The 23,774-nt window shown below is 45.2% G+C and overlaps 1 protein-coding gene across 1 annotated transcript; it reads left to right on the top strand.

The window, feature by feature from the left end:
• The first annotated feature begins 22,799 nt into the window (after window positions 1–22,799).
• On the top strand, window positions 22,800–23,398 carry LOC123398677. Its single transcript, XM_045093124.1, has 2 exons — window positions 22,800–22,979; window positions 23,063–23,398. Exons 1-2 carry the CDS (start codon window positions 22,920–22,922, stop codon window positions 23,318–23,320), a joined length of 318 nt encoding a protein of 105 aa, XP_044949059.1. The 5' UTR covers window positions 22,800–22,919; the 3' UTR covers window positions 23,321–23,398.
• Window positions 23,399–23,774: the final 376 nt, after the last annotated feature.

A 23,774-nucleotide genomic window follows, 5' to 3' on the forward strand; every position in this document is an offset into this window, starting at 1 on the left:
GTGACACCTACTTGGATAGATCTTGACTTGATCTCTCCTTCCCCGGCAATGGCGCCAGAAATACTTCTGCTACTGCAACAAAAGACCTTCCAACGGCGCCAGAAACATGCTGACGGGAGACTATTCTTGTCTTGATACCCCTCAGCAACGGCACCAGGAATCCTTCTGCTACGTCTACGCCTTAAGCGAATTCCTAGGAAAATATGCAAAGGATTTCCCCCGTGGCCTTGGAGCCTTGCGTTGGTGTTCCCTCGAAGCGGAAAGGGTGATGTAGCGCAGCGGTGGTAAGTATTTCCCTCAGTTTGAGAACCAAGGTATCGATCCAGTGAAGGAGTATCACAAGTGCCTACACAAACACAAAAAGCTTGCTCCCAACGCAATGAAGGGGTTGTCAATCCCTTATAGATTGTTCGCCAAGTGAGAACTGAAAGCAACAAAGTAACAAAGCAAAGTAAAAGCGAAAGTGGAAACGATAGGTGTGAATAGACCCGGGGGCCGTAGTGTTCACTAGTGGCTTCTCTCATGAAAGCAAGTAGACGGTGGGTGAACAAATTACTGTCGAGCAATTGATAGACCCGCGCAAAGTCGTGACGTCATCTATAGCAATGATTATATCTATAGGCATCACGTCCAAAACAATTAGACCGATACTTTCTGCATCTACTACTATTACTCCACACGTCGACCACTATCCAGCATGCATCTAGTGTATTAAGTCCAAAAGAACACAGTAACGCCTTAAGCAAAATGACATGATGGAGATGGACAATCTCATATCTACGAGAAAGCCCACCTTGTTACCCTTGATGGCAACTACATGATGTGTGCCTTGCTGCCCCTACTGTCACTGGGAAAGGTCACCACACAGTAAGAACCCAAAAGCAAGCACTTCTCCCATTGCAAGAATCATAGATCTAGTTGGCCAAACAAAACCCAAGACTCGGAGAGACTTAAAAGGATATCAAATCATGCATATAAGAAATCAGCAAAGACTCAAATATATATCATAGATAATCTGATCACAAATCCACAATTCATTGGATCTGGACAAACACACCGCCAAAGAGGATTACATCGGATAGATCTCCATGAAGATCATAGAGAACTTTGTGTTGAAGATCCAAGAGAGAGAAGAAGCCATCTAGCTACTAACTACGGACCCGTAGGTCTGAAGTGAACTACTCACGAGTCACTGGAGGGGCGATGATGTTGATGTAGAAGCCCTCCAACTCCAAAGTCCCCTCCGGCAGGGCACCGGGAAGGGTCTCCAGATGAGATTTCGCGGAAACGGAAGCTTGTGGCGGCGGAAAAGTATTTTCGTGGATCCCTTGATTTTTCTGAATTTTAGGGAATATATAGGCGAAGGAGCTAGGTCAGGGGGGCGCCAGGGAGGCCACAAGCCTGCTAGCCCCCCCCCCCCCCCCCCCCGTGGCGGCTAGGGGGCTTGTGGGCCCCCGTAGCTCTCGTGGATTGGCCCTCAAGCCCCCTGACCTTCTTCTGTTCGGGAAAATTTTATTTCGGGGATTTTATTCTATTTGGACTCCATTCCAAAATCAGATCTGAAAAGTGCCAAAAACAGAGAAAAACAGGAACTGGCACTTGGCACTGAATTAATAAGTTTGTCCCAAAAAAGATATAAAAAGGTACATAAAACATCCAAGGATGACAAGATAACAGCATGAAACCATCAAAAATTATAGATACGTTTGAGACATATCAGTACTCGACGGTGAAGTCGAAGTCGAAGAGCCTGCTGATCCACTGGTGTTGCGGGACGGTCGAGAGGCGCTCGTCTAGCAAGAACTTGAGGCTGTAGTGGTCCATGCGCACACGGAACGACCGGCCCCAAAGATAAGGCCGCCAGTGGCGCACCGCCTGAACCAGCCCAATAAGCTCGCGCTCGTAGGCCGCGAGCCTGTGATGGCGAGCAGCGAAGGGGCGGCTGAAGAAGGCGAGTGGTCCCTTGCCCTGGTGGAGGATGGCGCTGAAGCCGATGCCAGAGGCGTCGTAGTCCACCACGAACGGCATATCAAAGTCCGGCATCTGGAGGACAGGTCCCGTCATGAGCGCCCGCTGGAGAGCCTCGAATGTCGTAGTCGCCTCCTCATCCAAGGAGAAGGCGTCGCGTCGAAGGAGACGCGTCAGTGGCACGGCGATGAGGCCAAAGTCCAGGATGTACTTCCGGTAGTAGCCGGCGAGGCCCAAGAAGTCGCAGAGCGCCTGCGGTGTCCGCGGGGTCGGCCACGCGGCGACGACGGTGACCTTGTCTGCGTCCATCGCTACCCCGTCCGCCGAGATGACGTGCCCCAGGTACGCGACAGAGGTCGTGCCGAACAAGCACTTCGAGCGCTTGAGGTGAAGACGACGCGCTCGAAGCTCATTCAAGATGATGTCTGATGACCCACAAGTATAGGGGATCAATCCTAGTCCTTTCGATAAGTAAGAGTGTCGAACCCAACGAGGAGCAGAAGGCTCTGATAAACGGATTTCAGCAAGGTAATAACTGCAAGCACTGAAAGTAGCGGTAACAAGTGATTGTGTAGCGAGGTGAAACGTAGCAAGCAAAGAGTAACAAGTGACAAGTAGTAGCAACGGTGAAGCAAGTGGACCAATCCCTTTTGTAGCTAGGGACAAGCCTAAACAAAGTCTTATAGGAGGAAAAACGCTCCCGAGGACACACGGGAATTTCTGTCATGCTAGTTTCATCATGTTCATATGATTCACGTTCGTTACTTTGATAGTTTGATATGTGGGTGGACCGGCGCTTGGGTACTGCCCTTACTTGGACAAGCATCCCACTTATGATTAACCTCTCTCGCAAGCATCCCCAACTACAAAACAAGAATTAAGACAGAGTCTAACCATAGCATTAAACTAGTGGATCCAAATCAGCCCCTCACGAAGCAACGCATAGACTGGGGTTTAAGCTTCTGTCACTCCAGCAACCCATCATCTACTTACTACTTCCCAATGCCTTCCTCTAGACCCAAATATGGTGATGTGTTATGTAGTCGACGTTCACATAACACCACTAGAGGAAAAACAACATACAACATATCAAAATACCGAACGAATATCAGATTCACATGACTATTATCAGCATGACTTATCCCATGTCCTCAGGAACAAAAGTAACTACTCACGAGACATAATCATAATCATGACCAGAGGTGTAATGAATAGCATCAAGGATCTGAACATAAACTCTTCCACCAAGTAATCCAACAAGCATCAACTACAAAGAGTAATCAACACTACTAGCAACCTTACAAGTACCAATCGGAGTTGCGAGACGGAGATTGGTTACAAGAGATGAACTAGGGATTGGAGAGGAGATGGTGCTGATGAAGATGTTGATGAAGATGCCACCCCTCCGACGAGAGGAGTGTTGGTGATGACGATGGCGACGATTCCCCCTCCGGGAGGGAAGTTTCCCCGGCAGGATCGTCCTGCCGGAGCTCTAGATTGGATCTGCTCAAGTTCCGCCTCGTGGCGGCGGCGAAACCACGAAAAAGCTACCTAATGATTTTTTTTCCAGGTCAGGACGCATCGTATAGCAAAATAGGGGGGCTAATGGGCCAGTGGGCTGTCCACAAGCTTGCCCACTGCCACCAGGGGTGGTGGTGGCGGAGTGGGGGCTTGTGGGGCCCTGGTGGCCCCCTCCGGTAGTTCTTTCGCCCAGTATTTTTAATATATTCTAGAAAAAATCCACGTAAATGTTCAGGGCATTTGGAGATGTGCAGAATAGTGGACTAGGATTTGCTCCTTTTCTAGTCCAGAATTCGAGCTGCCTAAATTCTCCCTCTTCAAATAATCCTTGCAAAATAAGAGAGAGAAAAGGCATAAATATGGTACCACAAGTAATATAACAGCCCAAAAAGCAATAAATATCAACATGAAAGCATGATGCAAAACGGACGTATCAATGGCCACGTGTCCTCAAGCGAAAACCAAGTTCCATAAATATGTCCACATGTTTGGGGACGAAGGTGTCGATAAAACATAATACGGACATGAGGGCATCATGATCACACATAGAACAACAATATATCATAAAGATTCTTATGGGAACGTAACAAATCCTTCACAAAGCAAAGCATGAAGCAAAAACCTTACCGAGAAGTAACCAACAATAGGCCATAGTCATTGAAGCAATTCCAATTTATCACAACATCAGAAAGAGTCAAATAACAGCTTGTAAGGAAAACCCACATACTCAATCATCTCTTTTGTTTTCCACAATTGTTACAACTCACGTGGTACTCATGGTGTCAAAGTTTCAGCTGGACACAGAGGAAGATAGGGGCTTATAGTTTTGCCTCCCAACGGTTTATCTCAAGGGTAAAGCCAACAATAATAAAGCATGAGTACTCAACTCCAAGTTCATATATGAATATAGATCTTTCCCAAGCATGTGACGGTAGCCAAGACAAAGGCAAAAGGGAATTGGTGATGATCACCATGACTCTTACAAGGGTAAAAAGTAAAGGTACAAGATAGGCCCTTCGCAGAGGGAAGCAGAGGTTGTCATGCGCTTTTGAGGTTTGAATGTGTGTCCTCTTAGTGCGGAGGAACGTCACTTTATATTGCCTCGTGTGACAAAGAACTTTATTATGCAGTCTGTCTCTTTTATGTCTTCCTCATCACAGGTTCGTACAAAGCTTATTTTCCACACACTAATAGATCATACATATTAGAGAGCAATTTTTATTGCTTGCAGACAACTTACTTGAAGGATCTTATTCAATCCATAGGTAGGTATGGTGGACTCTCATGGCAAAACTGGATTGGAGGTTTATGGATGCACAAGTAGTATCTCTACTTGGTGCGGGAGTTTTGGCTAATATGAGGTGGAAGCAATCGTCACATGCTAAGGGATCTCTAATCATATAACATTGTTTCGAACCAAGCAAACACAATTCATTATGTTGTCTTCCTTGTCCAACATCTACTCCTAGGCATGTAATAGTTTGGTGAGTGCTCATAATTGTAAAAAGTGTCTAAGATGATATATTTATATGTGAACCTCTCTTTCCTTATTACTTCTTATTAATTGCAGCAATGACTAATGTCTATGTTGATTTATGCTCACCATGTTCAATCATCATACTTGTCATAAGCAAAGTTATCACTTTCCATAAGATCGTCTCATGATATTTCATGATATCGTTCTTTTCATACTTTTGATCATGGCCCAAAGCAAAGCCCTTGACTAACAAACTCTTTATTATATAGCTCGTAAGCTCGAATACAACAGGGGAGAGACAAAAGCAAAAGACTCAAACTAAAAACTAAAGACTTATTCCTCTAAAAGAAGAAATAAAAACTGAAAAGGTAAGAACTAAAACAAAGGTAAAAGCAAAAGATATAAAGGTGATACGATACCAGGGCAACTCCCCCAAGCTTGGCAGAAGCCAAGGGGATTACCTATACCAATGTTTAGTTGTCTTCCTTTGGCGGTGATGGTGGTGGTGTTGTAGCAGTCTTGAGCTTGTCTAATTTCCACTTGAGCAAAAAGTTTTGCTCCCTTAGATCGTCATTTTCCTCCTCAAGTTTCAAAACTCTATGGAAAAGCTCCTGCTTACTCTCCTGCAAGAAACCAGAAGGGATAAAAAAGGTCTTAGGCTTCTTCCTACAGTCAAGGAGGCTTGACTTCTTGAACTCCACATGGATGTTTGCAGGTTGAGGTAGAGGAGCCCCCTCTTCATTGGAACTCGTTTGCTCCTTCCCCTTGGGCTCATAGTCCTCTTCCTCATCAGTGGTCCGACCATATGGTTCCAAGTCCCCATTAATCCTAGAGTTAGCACGATCATCGGCCACACAGATCTCTTCTTCTGAATCTTGAGAAGACATCTTGACCTAAATCTGCGGCAGAAAACAAGCTCAAAACAAAAACAGAGCAAAACTACGCGATACGGAGATCAAAACCTTCGGGCGACTATATATTGATTTTTTCTGGGCCAGAAGGAGTCCTCCGCAAGAAAACAAAGTCCGGGAGGCACACGAGGTGCCCACAAGCTTGCCCACCGCCACCAAGGGGGTGGTGGCGGATTGGGCCCTTGTGGCTTCCTCGTTTGCTCTCCGGACTGCTTTTTATTTTTCTAATTTTCCAAAAATTCCAAAACTGAGGAAATTTCCTATTGGAAAAGTATCGGAGTCCAATTTCTTGCCGAAATAGATACATCTTCGTTTTCAAGGTCTGAAACAGGCTGATAAACATCCCTTATGTACTCCTCTGGAGTTATGACATTGATGATATTGGTCTCAACATTTATGGGAGTACCAGAGATGTAATGCTTGATTCTTTGCCCATTTACCACTCTAGGAAAATTTCCTTCCGTGTTATTGATTTTGATGGCACTGGAACGATATACTTCCTCGACAACATAGGGACCTTCCCATTTAGAGAAAAGCTTGCCTGCAAAGAATCTCAAACAAGAATTGTATAGCAAGACATAATCACCTACATTGAACTCTTGTTTCTGTATTCGTTTGTCGTGCCATCTCTTAACCTTTTCCTTGAACAACCTGGCATTCTCATATGCCTAGGCTCTCCATTCATCTAACGAGCTGATATCAAACAACCGCTTCTCATCGGCAAGTTTGAAATCAAAGTTGAGCTCTTTGATTGCCCAATAAGCTTTGTGTTCCAGCTCAAGAGGTAAATAACAGGCCTTACCGTAAACCATTTTACACGGTGACATGCCCATGGGATTCTTATAAGCAGTCCTATAAGCCCATAGTGCACCGTCAAGTTTGCTAGACCAGTTCTTTAGAGATCTATTGACGGTCTTTTGTAGGATCAACTTGATCTCCCTATTACTCAACTCAACTTGACCACTAGACTGAGGATGATAAGGAGATGCAACTCTATGGTTGACATCATACTTAGCTAGCATCTTGCGGAAAACACCATGAATGAAGTGTGAACCGCCATCAGTCATCAAGTATCTAGGGACTCCAAATCTTGGGAATACGACTTCTTTAAGCATCTTAATAGAGGTGTGGTGATCAGCATTTTTAGTGGGGATAGCTTCTACCCACTTAGTAGCGTAATCCACAGCAACTAAGATGTGAGTGTACCCATTGGAACTTGGTAAGGGTCCCATATAATCAAAGCCCCACACATCAAATGGTTCAATGACAGGTGAATAGTTCATAGGCATCTCTTGACGCTTACTGATGTTCCCTATCCTTTGGCATTCGTCACAAGCCAAGACAAACTTACGGGCATCCTTGAAGAGAGTGGGCCAATAGAAACCTGATTGCAATACCTTATGGGAAGTTCTATCTCCAGCATGGTGTCCTCCGTAGGCTTCGGAATGACACTTCTGCAGGATTTGTCCCTGTTCATGTTCAGGCACACAACGTCTAATAACACCATCTACTCCTTCCTTATAAAGGTGAGGATCATCCCAAAAGTAGTGTCTCAAATCAAAGAAGAATTTCTTCTTTTGTTGATAGGTGAAACAGGGTGGTATGTATTTGGCTACGATATAGTTTGCATAATCGGCATACCACGGTGCACTAAGTGAAGTGCGGATGACATTTAATTGCTCATCAGGAAAGCTGTCATCAATAGGTAATGGGTCATCAAGGACATTCTCTAGCCTAGACAAGTTATCTGCTACAGGGTTATCAACACCCTTTTGGTCAATGATGTGCAAATCAAATTCCTGTAGCAGGAGAACCCATCTAATCAGCCTAGGCTTAGTGTCCTTCTTATGCATAAGGTACCTAATAGCAGCATGATCAGAGTGAATAGTGACTTTGGAGTCAACTATGTAAGATCTGAATTTTTCACATGCAAACACGACTGCTAAAAATTCCTTCTCCATAGTGGCATAGTTTCTTTGGGCACTCTCTAGAGTTTTACTAGCGTAGTGAATGACATTCAACTTCTTGTCAACTCTTTGTCCCAGAACAGCACCAACAGCGTAATCACTAGCGTCACACATGATTTCAAGGGGCAAGTTCCAGTCAGGTGGTTGAACAATAGGTGCGGTTATCAAAGCCTTCTTAAGTATTTCAAAGGCTTCCTCACAATCCTCATCAAAAACAAAAGGAACGTCCTTCTACAAGAGGTTGGTAAGAGGCCTAGAAATCTTAGAGAATTCTTTAATGAACCTTCTATAGAAACCAGCATGACCTAGGAAACTTCGTATACCTCTGATATCTGTGGGGCAAGGCATTTTCTCAATTGCATCAACCTTAGCCTTATCAACTTCAATGCCTCTTTTAGAGATTTTGTGTCCTAAGACGATACCTTCATTAACCATAAAGTGGCACTTCTCCCAATTCAAGACGAGGTTGGTTTCTTCGCATCTCTGTAAGACTCGATCAAGGTTGCTGAGGCAATCATCAAAGGAAGACCCGTAAACGGAGAAGTCATCCATGAAAACCTCGACAATCTTTTCACAAAAGTCACAGAATATAGCCATCATACATCTTTGGAAGGTGGCAGATGAATTACATAAGCCAAAAGGCATACGTCTATAGGCAAAGGTACCAAAAGAGCAGGTGAAAGTGGTTTTCTCTTGATCAGATTGTGCAACAGGTATTTGCGAGAAACCTGAATAACCATCTAGAAAGCAGAAGTGTGTGTGCTTTGATAGCCTTTCTAGCATTTGGTCGATGAACGGCAAAGGATAATGATCTTTCCTGGTTGCCTTGTTCAGTTTCCGGAAGTCTATGACCATTCTATAGCCGATAATAATCCTTTGTGGGATTAGCTCATCCTTAGCATTAGGAATGACGGTGATACCTCCCTTCTTAGGTACGCAATGTACTGGACTTACCCAATCACTATGAGCAACAAGATAAATGATTCCTGCTTCGAGAAGCTTTAATATTTCTTTTCTAACGACCTCTTTCATCTTAGGATTTAATCTCCTTTGATGATCAACAAGTGGTTTAAAGTTAGGATCGGTTTTAATCTTGTGCTGACATAGAGTAGGACTAATACCCTTAAGATCATCAAGAGTATATCCAATAGCAGCGCGGTGCTTTCTCAGAGTTCTTAGTAACTTCTTTCTTCGCGCTCTGAGAGGAGAGCACTAATAATGATAGGATATATCTCCTTCTCATCAAGATAGGCATACTTAAGAGTATCTGGCAGCTGTTTAAGCTCGAACACAGGATCACCCTTTGGTGGGGGAGTATCCCCAAGAAGTTCAACAGGCAGATTATTCTTGAGAATAGGACATTGTTCTAAGACAATTCTATCTATCTCATCTCTCTCCTCCATATGCATATCATTTTCATGCTCAAGCAGATATTGCTCTAAAGGATCCGTAGGAGGTACAGCAATAGAGGCAAGAGCAATGATTTCATCCCTACCAGACGACTCTCTTTCATGGGGTTGTCTTCCAAACTTGGAGAAGTTAAATTCATGAGACACACCCTCGAAACTTATTGTGACAGTCTGCTTAATGCAATCAATGTGAGCATTGACAGTGTTGAGAAAGGGTCTACCAAATATGATGGGACAAAATCTATCTTGTGCAGTACCAAGGACGAGGAAATCAGTAGGATACTTCGTCTTACCACACACGACTTCTACGTCTCTCACAATTCCCAGAGGGCAGATAGTGTCTCTATTAGCTAGCGTGATAGTGACATCAATGGGTTCTATCTCAGCAGGTGCAATCTCAATTTTAATTTCATCATAGAGAGAACGGGGTATCGCACTAACACTAGCTCCCATATCACATAAACCATGGTAACAGTGATCTCCTATCTTAACAGAAACAACGGGCAGTCCAACTATAGGTTCGTGCTTGTCTTTCGCGTGAGGTTTAGCAATTCTAGCGGAATCCTCACAGAATTTAATAACATGCATGTTTATGTCTTCGGCTAAGAGATCTTTGATAATAGCAACACTAGGTTCAACTCTAATCTCCTCAGGGGGTGCAAATGTAACCCCTACATATCACAGTTGGAGCTTTAGAATAATCCTTCATCCTAGCAGGGTATGGTGGTTTCTCACTGTAAGCACAAGGAACAACAGGATCACTAAAAGCTATGATTTTCTCCTCAACTAAATTGGTTTTGGCTATGTTGCTTTCTACTGGAGGATGATATTTAAACCACTTATCTTTGGGAAGTTCAACATGAGCAGCAAAAGATTCACATAGAGAAGCTACTATCTCAGAGTCAAGTCCATACTTAGCGCTAAAAATATCTAAAAGTGTTTGTCTCAACAAAAGATTTAACGCAATCAAACTGGAAATTCATACCTGAGTACTTACCTTCCTCCAGCTCCCAATCTTGAGAGTTGTGTTTTATTCTCTCCAATAAATTCCACTTGTGATCAATATCCTTCTTCATAAAAGAACCGGCACAAGAAGTGTCAAGCATGGTACGATCTTCATGAGAAAGCCGAGCATAAAAGTTTTGAGTGATGATTTCTCTCGAGAGCTCATGATTGGGGCATGAATATAGCATTGATTTAAGCCTCCCCCAAGATTGAGCTATGCTTTCCCTGTCACGAGGCCAAAAGATATAAATAAAGTTTCGATCACGATGTACTAAATGCATAGGATAGAACTTTTGATGAAATTCCAATTTCAACCGATTGTAGCCCCATGATCCAGCATCATCACATAGCCTATACCATGTGAATGCCTTATCCTTCAAAGATAAAGGAAAGACTTTCTTCTTTACCTCATCCTCGGGCAAACCTGCAAGCTTAAATAAACCACAAACTTCATCTACATAGATTAGATGAAAGTCTGGATGTGAAGATCCATCTCCTGTAAAAGGATTAGCCAGCAGTTTCTCAAGCATATCCAAAGGAATTTCGTAAAAGATATTTTCAGTAGGTACCTCAGGTTGAGGAGCAACTCCTCGTGCTTCCATTCGTGGTGAAGATACCCCGAACAAACTCCTCAAAGGAAGAGTTTCCATAGTGACAAGTGACAATAAATTTCAGCACAGTATATAAATGTTTCCTTACCAATTCCACTTACCAAAGGCGCTTCACTCCCCGGCAACGGCGCCAGAAAAGAGTCTTGATGACCCACAAGTATAGGGGATCAATCGTAGTCCTTTCGATAAGTAAGAGTGTCGAACCCAACGAGGAGCAGAAGGCTCTGATAAATGGATTTCAGCAAGGTAATAACTGCAAGCACTGAAAGTAGCGGTAACAAGTGATTGTGTACCGAGGTGAAACGTAGCAAGCAAAGAGTAACAAGTAACATGTAAAAAGTAGTAGCAACGGTGCAGAAAGTGGCCCAATCCCTTTTGTAGCAACGGACAAGCCTGTACAAAGTCTTATAGGAGGAAAACCGCTCCCGAGGACACACGGGAATTTTTGTCATGCTAGTTTCATTATGTTCGTATGATTCGCGTTCGTTACTTTGATAGTTTGATACGTGGGTGGACCGGCGCTTGGGTACTGCCCTTACTTGGACAAGCATCCCATTTATGATTAACCTCTCTCGCAAGCATCCACAACTACAAAAGAAGAATTAAGACAAAGTCTAACCATAGCATTAAACTAGTGGATCCAAATCAGCCCCTCACGAAGCAACGCATAGACTAGGGTTTAAGCTTTTGTCACTCCAGCAACCCATCATCTACTTACTACTTCCCAATGCCTTCCTCTAGGCCCAAATATGGTGAAGTGTTATGTAGTCGACATTCACATAACACCACTAGAGGAAAAACAACATACAGCATATCAAAATACCAAACGAATATCAACTTCACATGACTATTATCAGCATGACTTATCCCATGTCCTCAGGAACAAAAGTAACTACTCACAAGACATAATCATAATCATGACCAGAGGTGTAATGAATAGCATCAAGGATCTGAACATAAACTCTTCCACCAAGTAATCCAACAAGCATCAACTACAAAGAGTAATCAACACTACTAGCAACCTTACAAGTACCAATCGGAGTTGCGAGATGGAGGTTGGTTACAAGAGATGAACTAGGGATTGGAGAGGAGATGGTGCTGATGAAGATGTTGATGAAGATGCCTCCCCTCTGACGAGAGGAGTGTTGGTGATGACGATTCCCCCTCCGGGAGGGAAGTTTCCCCGGCAGGATCGTCCTGCCGGAGCTCTAGATTGGATCTGCTCAAGTTCCGCCTCGTGGCGGTGGCAAAACCACGAAAAAGCTCCCTAATGATTTTTTCCAGGTCAGGACGCATCATATAGCAAAAGAGGGGGGCTAGTGGGCCAGTGGGCTGCCCACAAGCTTGCCCACCGCCACCAGGGGTGGTGGTGGCGGAGTGGGGGCTTGTGGGGCCCTGGTGGTCGTCCTCCAGTAGTTCTTTCGCCCAGTATTTTTAATATATTCCAGAAAAAATCCACGTAAATTTTCAGGGCATTTGGAGATGTGCAGAATAGTGGACTAGGATTTGCTCCTTTTCCAGTCCAGAATTCCAGCTGCCTGAATTCTCCCTCTTCAAATAATCCTTTCAAAATAAGAGAGAAAAGGCATAATTAAGGTACCACAAGTAATGTAACAGCCCAAAAAGCAATAAATATCAACATGAAAGCATGATGCAAAATGGACGTATCAATGGCCACGTGTTGTAGGTGCTCCGCCCAAGATGCACTGTAGATAAGAATGTCATCAAAGAAAACAAGCACAAAGCGTCGCAAGTATAGGTTGAGCACGTCGTTCATCAGGGCCTGGAAGGTCGCCGGCGTGTTGGAGAGGCCGAACGGCATCACCAGGAACTCTAAGTGGCCATCGTGAGTGCGGAACACCGTCTTCTCGATGTCGTCAGGGTGCATGCGCATCTGATGGTAGCCCGAGCGTAGGTCGAGATTGGTGAAGAAGCGCGCTCCATGTAGCTCGTCCAAGAGCTCATCCACGACGGGGATGGGGAATTTGTCCTTGGAAGTCAGGGCGTTGAGGGTGCGGTAGTCGATGCAGAAGCGCCATGTGCAATCGGCATTGCGCACAAGGAGCACCGGGGCGGAGAACGGCAATGTCGAAATCCGGATGATGCCCTGTGCGAGCATGACCGCCACCTGACGCTCGAGCTCGTCTTTCTGCAGCTCAGGGTACCGGTACGGGCGCACGGCGACAGGCGTCGTGTCTGGCAGTAGGTGGATGCGGTGGTCACAGGGCCGCGCGGGAGGGAGGCCCTGTGGCTTGTCGAAGATGTCGATGTGCTGCTGCGGGAGGTCGGCCAGGAGGGGATGCGCCTCGTCCAGTGCGGCCGCCATCAACTGGAGCAGCGGGGTCGCGGCGCCGGAGCCGCCGATACCCATCCACTGAACGTGACGGCCGCCCTCGCGCCAGAAGATGAGGGACAACACATCGAGGTCCCAAAGGAGGGGGCCGAATGGACAAGAAGTCGATGCTGATGATGACGTCGCAGTAGCCCAGGTCGATGTCGACACAGTCGATGAAGAACGGCTCGTCGCCGATGAGGACGGGAACCTGCCGCGCCACGCCCTGGCAAGCAAGGAGGTCCCCGTTGGCGACGGTGATGTTGAACTTCTCCGAGCCCGCCGGCTGGAGTGTGAGGTGGCGCATGGCGTCCCCAGACAGGAAGTTGTGCGTCGACCCCGTGTCCATGAGCGCGGTGAGATGCTCCCCGTTGATTGTCACCGGAAGCAGCGTCGTCTTTGCCGTCTTGATGCCAGCCATGGCATGAAGGGAGACGACGAAGGCGGTCGCATCAACCGGCTCGTAGGTCGTGACGCGGCCTCGGAGAGTGTGGTGGCGTCGAGCTCCGCGGTGAGGGCCTCCACCTCCGCGTCATCGACGGTATCCAAGTAGCACAGGCGGGCGCATGTATGACCCAACGCATACGGCTCGTCGCAGTTGAAGCACAGGCCCTTGCGGCGCCGCTCGAGCTGCTTGGCCGATGTCAAGCGCCGGAAGGTGCGTGTCGGCGCGGGAGCAGCCGCAGTAGTGGCCAGCAGGGTGGGGCATGTCGGGGTGGCAGCCGCCGGGGCAGGGCGGGTCGTGGGACGCGTGTCGCGGCCCAGGAACGCCTGCTGCAGGGCGTTGGCGCGCTGCTAGTACGCACGCGCGTAGTACATGGCCGTCTACAGGTCCTGGGGGTCGCGTATCTCGACGTTGATGCAGATGTGGTCGGGAAGGCCGCCGACGAAGAGCTTGACGCGTTGGCGAGCCGTGACGTCAGGCGCATGGCAGGCCAATGTCTGGAAGTGGTCGGCGAAGTCCTGCACCGAGGTGGTGAAGGGGAGGCGACCGAGCTCGGCCAGGCGGCTCCCACGTACGGGGGGCGAACCGAAGGAGACACAGGTTGCGAAAGCGCTCCCACGGAGGCATCCCGCCCTCATCCTGCTCGAGGGCGTAGTACCACGTCTGTGCGGCGCCACGGAGGTGGTAGGAGGCGATCCATGTGCGGTCGGATGCCATGGTCCGTTGCCCCCTGAAAAACTGATCAACTGATAGAGCGAGTTCATGGGGTCGACGGTGCCGTCGTAGCTGGAGAACTCCAGCTTGGTGAAGCGGGGCGGCTGCTGCACGTGCGGCGAGGCCGCTTAGGCGCCCTCGTGGCGACTCAGCGCGGCGGAAGGAGGGTGTTGTGGCACCACGGAGCTCCCGGCGTACGGGTCAGTATACCTGCCGAACCCCCCGAAGGTGGTGGCGGGCGGTTGCAACAACGTCGGCTGGAGCGGCGTCGTCGTGTAGGTCGGCGTGTCGAGCCACGTCGGCAACGGGGACGGCGACGGCGGCCACCTGACCTGGTTGATCGGCAGGCCCTAGGGCGCGACGGTGGCCGGGGGCGGTGGCGCGAAGGGCGCTGCCTGCGGGGGCGGTGGTGGCGGGGGCGCGTACGGAGCCTGGAGGAAGGTCCGGAGGTTGGAGACCGCCAGGGTGAGCTCGCGGATCGCCGAGGACATCTCTGCGGGGAGAGGACGGGGGCAGCTTCGGCCACCAGGGCCGTAGTACCGGAGGCGGCCGGACCTGAGGTGGCCGGCGGCGGCGACTGCTGCGAGGTGGCGAGGAAGGCGGTGGTGGCGGGAAGGTCCGATAAACTCATCGAACCCAAGCTATCTGATACCAAATTGGTAGAGAATAGGGTTCTACCAGGTCTCGGGCGTAGGTTGTAGGGGTGGAAGTGCGGCCGGCGCGGCTGGGGACGCAGGCGCCGGCGGTTGGGCGCCGTCGCTGCGAGAGAGAGAGAGAGAGGCGGCTAGGGTTAGGGTTCCGGCTCCTAGAATTGTCTTATTGCTTAATTCCGAAATAACTGTCTACATATGTTTAAATAATCTCAATAACTTGGACTCTAATATAACTTAGACTCTAAGATAGCTAAGATAACTTGGGCTAAGCCCGTAACTAACCCTGCCCATTGGGCCTCCTCCGTTGGTACGTCGTACCGGTCATAACAGATGAATTAATGATTTGATCCCAACCATGACAGGTTGTGCATTATTGTGGGGGTTACACTACAATTAAGGTAGCTACCATCATTGCTCATAAAAGATATGTTATCATCCTACATCGTTCATGAAATGCACAACTACAAAATAAATGGAGAAGGGTTTGAGCTTGAAGAACTGGTACCCGTGAATAGGTATTGATACAATCATTGTAAGACAACGGTCTTGGTGATGCTAATAACTTCAAAGTTTTTTCCTAAACTGCAAAGAGTCAACCTAATGCAACAAATTGAATTGTTGTCAACCTAAATTAAGCATGGGGCATAATAAAAAAAGTTAACTTACTATGAATATATATTGTTTAAAGTGGTGCAAACGAATTTTGGCGTTAGCTAAAGTTCTCCAAAATCTAGTGTAAAAAATATACAAAGTACACTAATTGAAGAGCTTCCATTCCATGTAAACGGATCAAAACCAATAAAGGACACAAAAAGTGAGGAAATAAGGTACCTTCATGTAGTAAAGCTTTACAAAAATAAAATTGGTTGCATATTGCACAATACAAACAAACACTGATAGTTTCGTGATTGAGTAAATTCCGGAGTCAACAAACCATAGCAGAAGGAAATGGAAGTTTGTGTTCACCTACTTTTGAGACCTTGAGCCAATTGTGGCCTTGAAAATATAAAATAAATCAATTTTCTCGAGTTAATTGCCTTTTTGTAGACTACATACCTTTTCCCCGTGAAAACATTCAAGATCACAATTACGTTTGAGGATTGCCAAAACTTTAAATCTGCATTATTAACTTCAGTGCATTATTAAGTGTTTAATTAATTATTGCGCATAGACATGATAAATCATGCTTATATAAATCACTAACATTGAAAAAATGAAGGATGATTTGAATGCAGCAAAAATAGTGTGTTGAAACCAAAAAGGAAAATTGAAGACAACAACATCAAGTTATGTGTTTTGATCAAAAAACTGTACTCCATCTAACATAAACTAAAGCACAAAGACATGGAAGACTTCCATGTTTGCAAATTAAGAGAATCACACACACACATGACAGAGCACTTAATTTCTATTTCTATATCCATTTAAGCGACAATTAATATGAATCGGCGAGAGTACTTCCATACCCTTATCGCAGTACCATAAAGTTACCAAAGCTATCATTTTTTTGGTGTATCTAATAACATAGGACAGGCAACAATCATTGACTATGTCCGAGAAGGTTGGAAAAACGCACTCGGCAGGGAATAATCAATGGAGCTGCGGTGAACATGACACAATGTTGGTTGATCTCCCTCTCTTATTTTCTTTCTGGTACAAAGTTTGACCTAATATTTTTTTGATTGACTGGGAAATTTGAACTAATCTAAACAGAGAAGGGGATTCTGAGGTCGGCAAGGAATGGATTAAAGAGGTTTTCTTTTTTTGGAAGATTGGCCCCCAAGGTAATATATAGGCAGATCAGATGGTTGTGATGTGCTAATTATTAAAGTGACCACCATATTAAAGGTTAGATGTTTCTATTTTTGTGAGATTTTTCAACCTATTTCTAACTTTTCTGAGGATCTATAAAATTGTGGTAAAACAATAACAGACGTCACCTGACTAAAATTCCACATCCATGGCTGATAAATATAAAGGGGGTGCCATGGACAATGATCAATCGATGCTATCTTCCTTTCCTTGTTTTCTTGATCGAATTGTTAGTTCTCACCTTTTATGAGCATGCCACGTGTGAGTTGTGCACTATTAACAAAAGCTCCCTTGTAGCGGTGGCCTGGACAGAGGTTAAGATATTAGCTTGGCCGATGAACAAAGAGTTCAGCATGATGGCTGTCGATCGGCACTGGAGTTGACAGGAGTAGGATTATAGGACTAAATTTCTGTTGAAGATCTAGCCACCATTGAAACAATTTGGTTTCTGTGTAACTCATAGCATCTCTGGGCTAGCAGCTGCGCAAGATGAGAGGCCTATAAAAAAATCATGTTGATGCATCACAATTATGTAATCTTTCAATTCATAGGTTAATACACGTGTCTACTTCTGGTTATGAAAAGTAGCTTGATCTTTTATTTTTTGTTCTGATTGGTTCATAAAAATGATTGAGAATCGTTTTCACCCGGCGCGTCGGCCGAATCGTTCGACCGATCGCGTGAGGTATGCACACCTCGCTAGCAGATGCTCGCAACATTTTTCCGTCAAATTTGCTGCAATCGTGTGTTTTTTTGATACAAACATTTTTCATGCAGCTTTCTTTCTCGTGTAAATTTGTTGCAACCAGCGTCATATTTGCTGCATATACGTTTGGTTGCAACTCTAGTTTTTCGAATTTTTCGTTACAATCGATGTTTTTTACTTTTGTTACAACCGTGTTAATTTTTGCTACAACCAGCATCAATTTTTGCTGCAACCATTCACTAAAAAAATTGCATACACGTCACGTAAATATTTGTTACAACCGGCGTTTGACTTTTGCTACCACGTACCATCAGCTTCGTTTTTTTGCTACGATCACGTAGATATTTTTTTTGCTATAATTTTTTGTTTTTTGTTGCAAACGTTGAAAAAATTGCTGCATCACATCGAAATTTTGCTGCATCAAAGAAAAAATATTGCATGAAGATCCAACTATGTGGACACGCGGAATTAATGGATCGTGCGGCGCGCCGGCGCAGAGCACTCTCCAAAATGATTAGGCACTCAGAATGAAAGCAAGTGCATATAATAGTAGGCAGGAAGGTCATCATACATGCTTTCCTACCTCAGGTAAAATCTAGAAGACCAATTACTCCCTCCGTTTCTAAATATAACATCTTTTTAATATATATTTTACTATAGACTACATATGAATATATATAAACACAATTTTTTAGTATGTATTTATTCATTTTGTTTTGTACATAGTTTATAATAAAATATTTGAAAGGTCTTATATTTAGGAAGCCGATGGAGTAGTACTTGTACTACTAATATATCCATCAAAGCGATCATTTGATTATTTGTCTTCTATGCGCGCGCACACACATGCATATAGCATCGGTGAAAGACCCGAGGGTGTGAAAAGCTTGCTAACCGACATCCACCCAAACATGCATATAAATAGAAAGGAAATAATCAACTCCATGATTAGACTAATTGCGTACCTGACATGACTGTGACAGATCGTACATATAAATGATCGGATAGATGATTACTTGATAGAGATCGATCTGTAGTTGCCGCCGATATTTAGCCTCTGTTTGGTTTCAATAAGTTAGGTGACTTATAAGTCAGGTGACTTAAAATCAGTGACTTATAAGTCACGCGTGTTTAGTTGTCATCTGACTTATAAGTCACCTTTTCATGTAAAAGTGAATGACTTATAAGTTTTAAGTGGGGTGAAGCAACTTATGACTTATAAGTTGGGGTGACACATAAGTTGGGTCTGTTTGATAAAATAAGTCATTTTTTTGCACTTTTCAACTTATAAGTTGGTGACTTATTTGAAACCAAACAGGTACTTACATGGACCTCGAGTCAGTGCGAGGAAGGCCAAGTGATTCAGACTTCTAATTGATTAAGGAGATCAGATTTGAGTTCAAGATTTACTCAACCTAAGCAAGGAGGGCCATGGCCTTGCTGCTGCATGCATGAGAGCCGAGGAGGAGGTTGACACAATGGGTAAGGGTAGGTCATGTTGTTTGATAGGAAGGAGAAAAGCATATAGATCAAGAGGATTTCCGGAGAAAAAGGTCAAGAGATGGAATAGGACACGATTACAAAAATCTATAATGCCCCTCAACAAAAATCTACATGGAAGTGTTCACGAAACCATGTTTTGAAATATAACGTGCCATGATTTACGTAATGGGAGTGGTGGGTAATTTTCTTTCAATATAATCTAATGGCTACAAAATTCACATCTATATAACCAATGGTAAGATGATTCCGATTAACGTGGGATTTTCTAGCATAATCCTCTAATTTTGACCCGTATTTTCCTTTTAGTATGTAATAGAATAGATAGATAGATAGAACAGATTTAAACTTGAAAATAAAATGAAAAAGCATCGAATGATTGGGGATAGCTGGAACAGTGTGCTTGCATGTAGTATATGGTGAGAGAATGATCTAATTAAATGCGAACAGTATCCATCGGATCTCCAAGCAAATCAATCGATGGATGCATGCACGGTACCTCCGGTGCATGGGAGATTAGCTTTTCTCTCAGAAAAAGAGTTTGATAGCTTCTGCAGGCAAAATTGACAAAAATGACCCCTGGGACGAAAGAACTCACGGATTGACCCCTCGGGAGAAATAATTCACCGGCCTGACCCTTTTGTGTGGCGCCCGACACCTCGGCGCCACACTGTACTGTGTGACGCCTAGGGGTTAGGCGCCACAACCCCGACCACGTGGCAGGGAGGGCCCCACCCCCCAGGCAGTGTGACGTCTAAGTCTCAGGCGTCACACATTGTAATGTGTGGCGCCTGACGCTTAGGCGCCACACACTGACTTACAGGGCCACGGGCCAGCCCCCTCCCCACCCCCCTCCCCACCCCTCCCTCATTCAAACAGAAACTTCCATTGCGGCGGCTGGCTCTCATCCCCTCCCTAATCCCCTCCCCAATCTCCTTCAGATCTGAGGATTTCTTCCTTGGATTGATCCCCCAAGGTAATGTCCTCCCCCATCCCTTCCCTTTCCCATCCTTCTATCCAATTTTATTATGTTTTGGTTGAGTAGATTGATTTTAGTAGATTGATTTGAGTAGGTTCTTAGGATTTGACTAGTTAGGATTTGGTTGAGTATATGAGTAGTTAGTAGTTAGTAGTAGTAGTAGGTATAGGAATTGCATTAGGTTTTGGTTTTGGTTGAGTATATGAATAGTGAGTAGTAGTAGTAGTTAGTAGTAGAGGTAGGTATATGAATTGTATTAGGTTTTGACTAGTTAGGATATGAGTTAGGATTTGACTAGTTAGTATATGAGTTAGGATTTGCATTAGGTTTTAACTAGTTAGGATATGAGTTAGGTTTTGACTAGTTAGGATATGAGTTAGGATTTGCATTAGGTTTTAACTAGTTAGGATATGAGTTAGGTTTTGACTAGTTAGGATATGAGTTAGGATTTGACTAGTTAGGATATGAGTTAGGATTTGCATTAGGTTTTAACTAGTTAGGATATGAGTTAGGTTTTGACTAGTTAGGATATGAGTTAGGATTTGACTAGTTAGTTGAGTATATGACTAGTTAGTAGTTAGTAGTAGTAGTAGTTAGTAGTAGTAGGTATAGGAATTGCATTAGGTTTTGGTTTGTAGTTAGTGGTAGTAGTTAGTATTAGTAGTAGTTCATATGAGTATATGAGTCTTATTTGAATATTAGTAAATGAGTAATTTTTTGTGATTTGTAGGATGGTGTGGCTTCTGAATGATGTTTATGACGCTGAACACCGGGCCTATTTCATGTCGGAGAAGAAGATGGTAAGTAGAAAATGATTAGTAGATTAGTAATATTTTGAAAATGTAATAAGCACTTGATATCTTCTTCTCCTATATGTTTGCAGGAGCTTACGCTCCTGAAGATCCGGTCTCATGGGGCATCCTCTGTAATGCATTACAATGAGCGGTACACCCCGTACATCGAGATGACGGGACTCCTTCCATTCGTGCAGCTTGTGAGTCGGTCAACTCCAAATCTGAACGCTGCGGCAGTCACAGCACTCATTGATCGTTGGAGGCCGGAGACACATAGTTTTCACCTCCGGACCGGAGAGATGACGGTTACTCTTCAAGATGTTTCCATGATCACCGCTCTTCCCATCGAGGGGAAGCCACTATGTATGAGCACTGATTCTGAGGGATGGCGGCATCAAATGGAGGCTCTTATTGGTATGTCGCCGCAGGAGCCGGAGGTGGAAGATGGAGGGAAGAAAGATAGAGTCCCTGCCGGCGCCACTTTCACTTGGATTGCCGCCAACTTTGCTCATTGTCCTGAGGACGCAGATGACGAGGTCATCCAGAGGTATGCTCGCGTCTACATGTGGTACGTCATCTCTAGGACTATCTTTGCGGACGGCACAGGCAAGAATGCTCCTTGGATGTGGCTGAAGGCGTTGACTGTTTTGGACAACAAGTTCAGCTGGGGCTCGGCCGCACTGGCTTACTTGTATCGGCAGGTAATAAATTGTTAATATTAAGTACTCTCTGTTATCTTTTTGTGCTAAACTGATGCATGTTTGTTGTTACTTGTAGTTGGACGATGCTTGTCGCAGGACGACAAAGGACGGTGGAGTTGGTGGTTGTATGCTCCTACTTTCAGTATGGAGCTGGGAACGCCTACCTGTTGGACGCCCTAAAAGCTCAAAGTGGAATACCTGGGATGACCACGACAACCCTGTACGTCAACCTACATGGGCTTACAAGTGGGACTTGGTATCGGAGGTGGCAAGCGAAGTGAACCTATTGTACAAGCAGTACACCAACGAGATGGATTCGCTTACCCCCGAGCAGGTAAGATGGTTTCAGAGTTGACTTCCAGCTTCTATGTTGTGAGTGAAATGAATTGTGGTATTCATCTTGTGTTGTAGGTTGAATGGGAGCCATATGGTGTCGGGACAAACTTTGGTGATGCACACACGTTCCAGCTGAATCCACTATGCGTGCAGGAAAGACATCTTTGGCTAATGCGTTGTCCCCTAATATGCAATTGGGCGGTTGAGTGGCATCTCCCGCATCGTGTGCTGCGTCAATTTGGTTACTTTCAGCCACACCCGCCGGAGTGGGTGGACACGGACACACAGCTTCACAGGTAACAAAAAATAATTAGTGATTAGTTTTGTTCTTAGTGTTGAGCGAGCTACTGATGTGTTTTGTTCAAAGCAGGTTGGATAGGAGGAGGCAGCGAAAAATCAAGGACTGGCAGAAGCATCATAAGAGCTATGTCCTTATGTTCGAGCAAAGTGTGCAGGCAACTTCGAGCATACAACGAACCCAGTACCGTCAGCATTGTGCTCTTGCGTTCAGCAACTACCTAAGATGGTTTCAGGAGAGTACTCGTGTCGAGATTTTTCCGCCGGCTTACGAGGAGGACATATTGGAAGAACCCACTGAGTACGATGAACTTGCCCAAGGCGGTTACAGCAAGTTGATTCGCGAAGGGTACCAAACTTCCTTCGCCCCTGTCCTGAACTTTGTGGTAAGTGTGCTCCCCTATGTAAATTATGAATTCTAGCGGACCTATTCACTTGCACTTACTTGTTGTCATTGTCTTGTGATCATAGCGCAAAGAGGTCAAGAAACAAGCTGACGAGTCCGAAGATATTCTGATAACACACCTGGAGGGAAAAAGGGATAATGTGCACTTCGTCTATTCATAAAGGTGTTGTGTCATTATTATTATTTTGCCCAGAATGCAACATTATAGGTTACCTAATATATGTCATTTATATTTGAATCTAACAGGAACAGGGCAAGAAGTTACGGCGCCTATCCAACATTTTAGGTTGCCGTGACCCTGAATATGTTTCACCTTCGAGATCCGGTTCATCCGAAAGAAATACTCTTGACGATTCGGCTTCTTCGGGCGCTCATATGGATGATGGTGACATTACCCAAAGAAATACTCAGGAGGATGATGCTGACACTCATCAGGTATGACATAGCCATGCAGTTTGCACTTTCAACCTTCAGCCTTGAACCTTCAAATTTGAACTTTCAACCTTCATGTGTATTAGGCTGCGGGCGACATGACGTTGAAGGCTTTCCAACGCTCCGCTTACGTGTTGAAGCCCAGGAAGGAATTTAAGCGCTACTCACTGGATGATTATGCGAAAGGGAAGAATCCGGTGGCCGGGAGCTCTCGTTTGTCAAGGATGAGAAGCAGGGAGGATGAGGTTGAGGATGACGATGACGATGAGTCCGATGACCCGGATCAATTTGTGGTTGCGAGAAGGAAGAAGCTAGTATCCAAGAGGGGACGAGGCCCTAAGTGATTTGTAGTTGGTGTTGCACTTGTCGAGCTGAACTATTTATTGTAGTCTTGAACTATTTCGAGTTGTGAACCATTTAGTTCTAGTTGCAGTTGTTGAGAACCATTTAGTGCTATCAAAAGATCCTTATTGCTGGAAATATATTGCTTTATTGCACTCACAAGATCCTTATTGCTGTCAATATATTGATGTATTGCTGTTCTAAGATCTTTATTGCTGTCAGAAATTGCTTTTCATATTCAGTTCCAGCAGGTTTTCACATGTGTGGCGCCTAAGCCTTAGGCGCCACACATGTGCAGTGTGGCGCCTAAGGCTTAGGCGCCACACATGGGCTTATACAGCCTCAACGCAGCCCCTCTCCACCCCCTCCCCAGTATAAGTCCATGTGTGGCGCCTAAGCCTTAGGCGCCACACATGTGTAGTGTGGCGCCTAAGCCTTAGGCGCCACACATGGGCT

This window comes from Hordeum vulgare, chromosome 5H, assembly GCF_904849725.1.
Source record: "Hordeum vulgare subsp. vulgare chromosome 5H, MorexV3_pseudomolecules_assembly, whole genome shotgun sequence".
Lineage (NCBI taxonomy): Eukaryota > Viridiplantae > Streptophyta > Magnoliopsida > Poales > Poaceae > Hordeum > Hordeum vulgare.

What these genes read in the sequence shown, in the direction of transcription:
- LOC123398677 (XM_045093124.1), top strand. Translation starts at nt 22,920, where the DNA reads ATGGATGATGGTGACATTACCCAAAGAAATACTCAGGAGGATGATGCT. An exon ending in ATGATGCTGACACTCATCAG is followed by an intron (nt 22,980 to 23,062) that starts GTATGACATAGC and finishes CATGTGTATTAG; the next exon opens with GCTGCGGGCGACATGACGTT.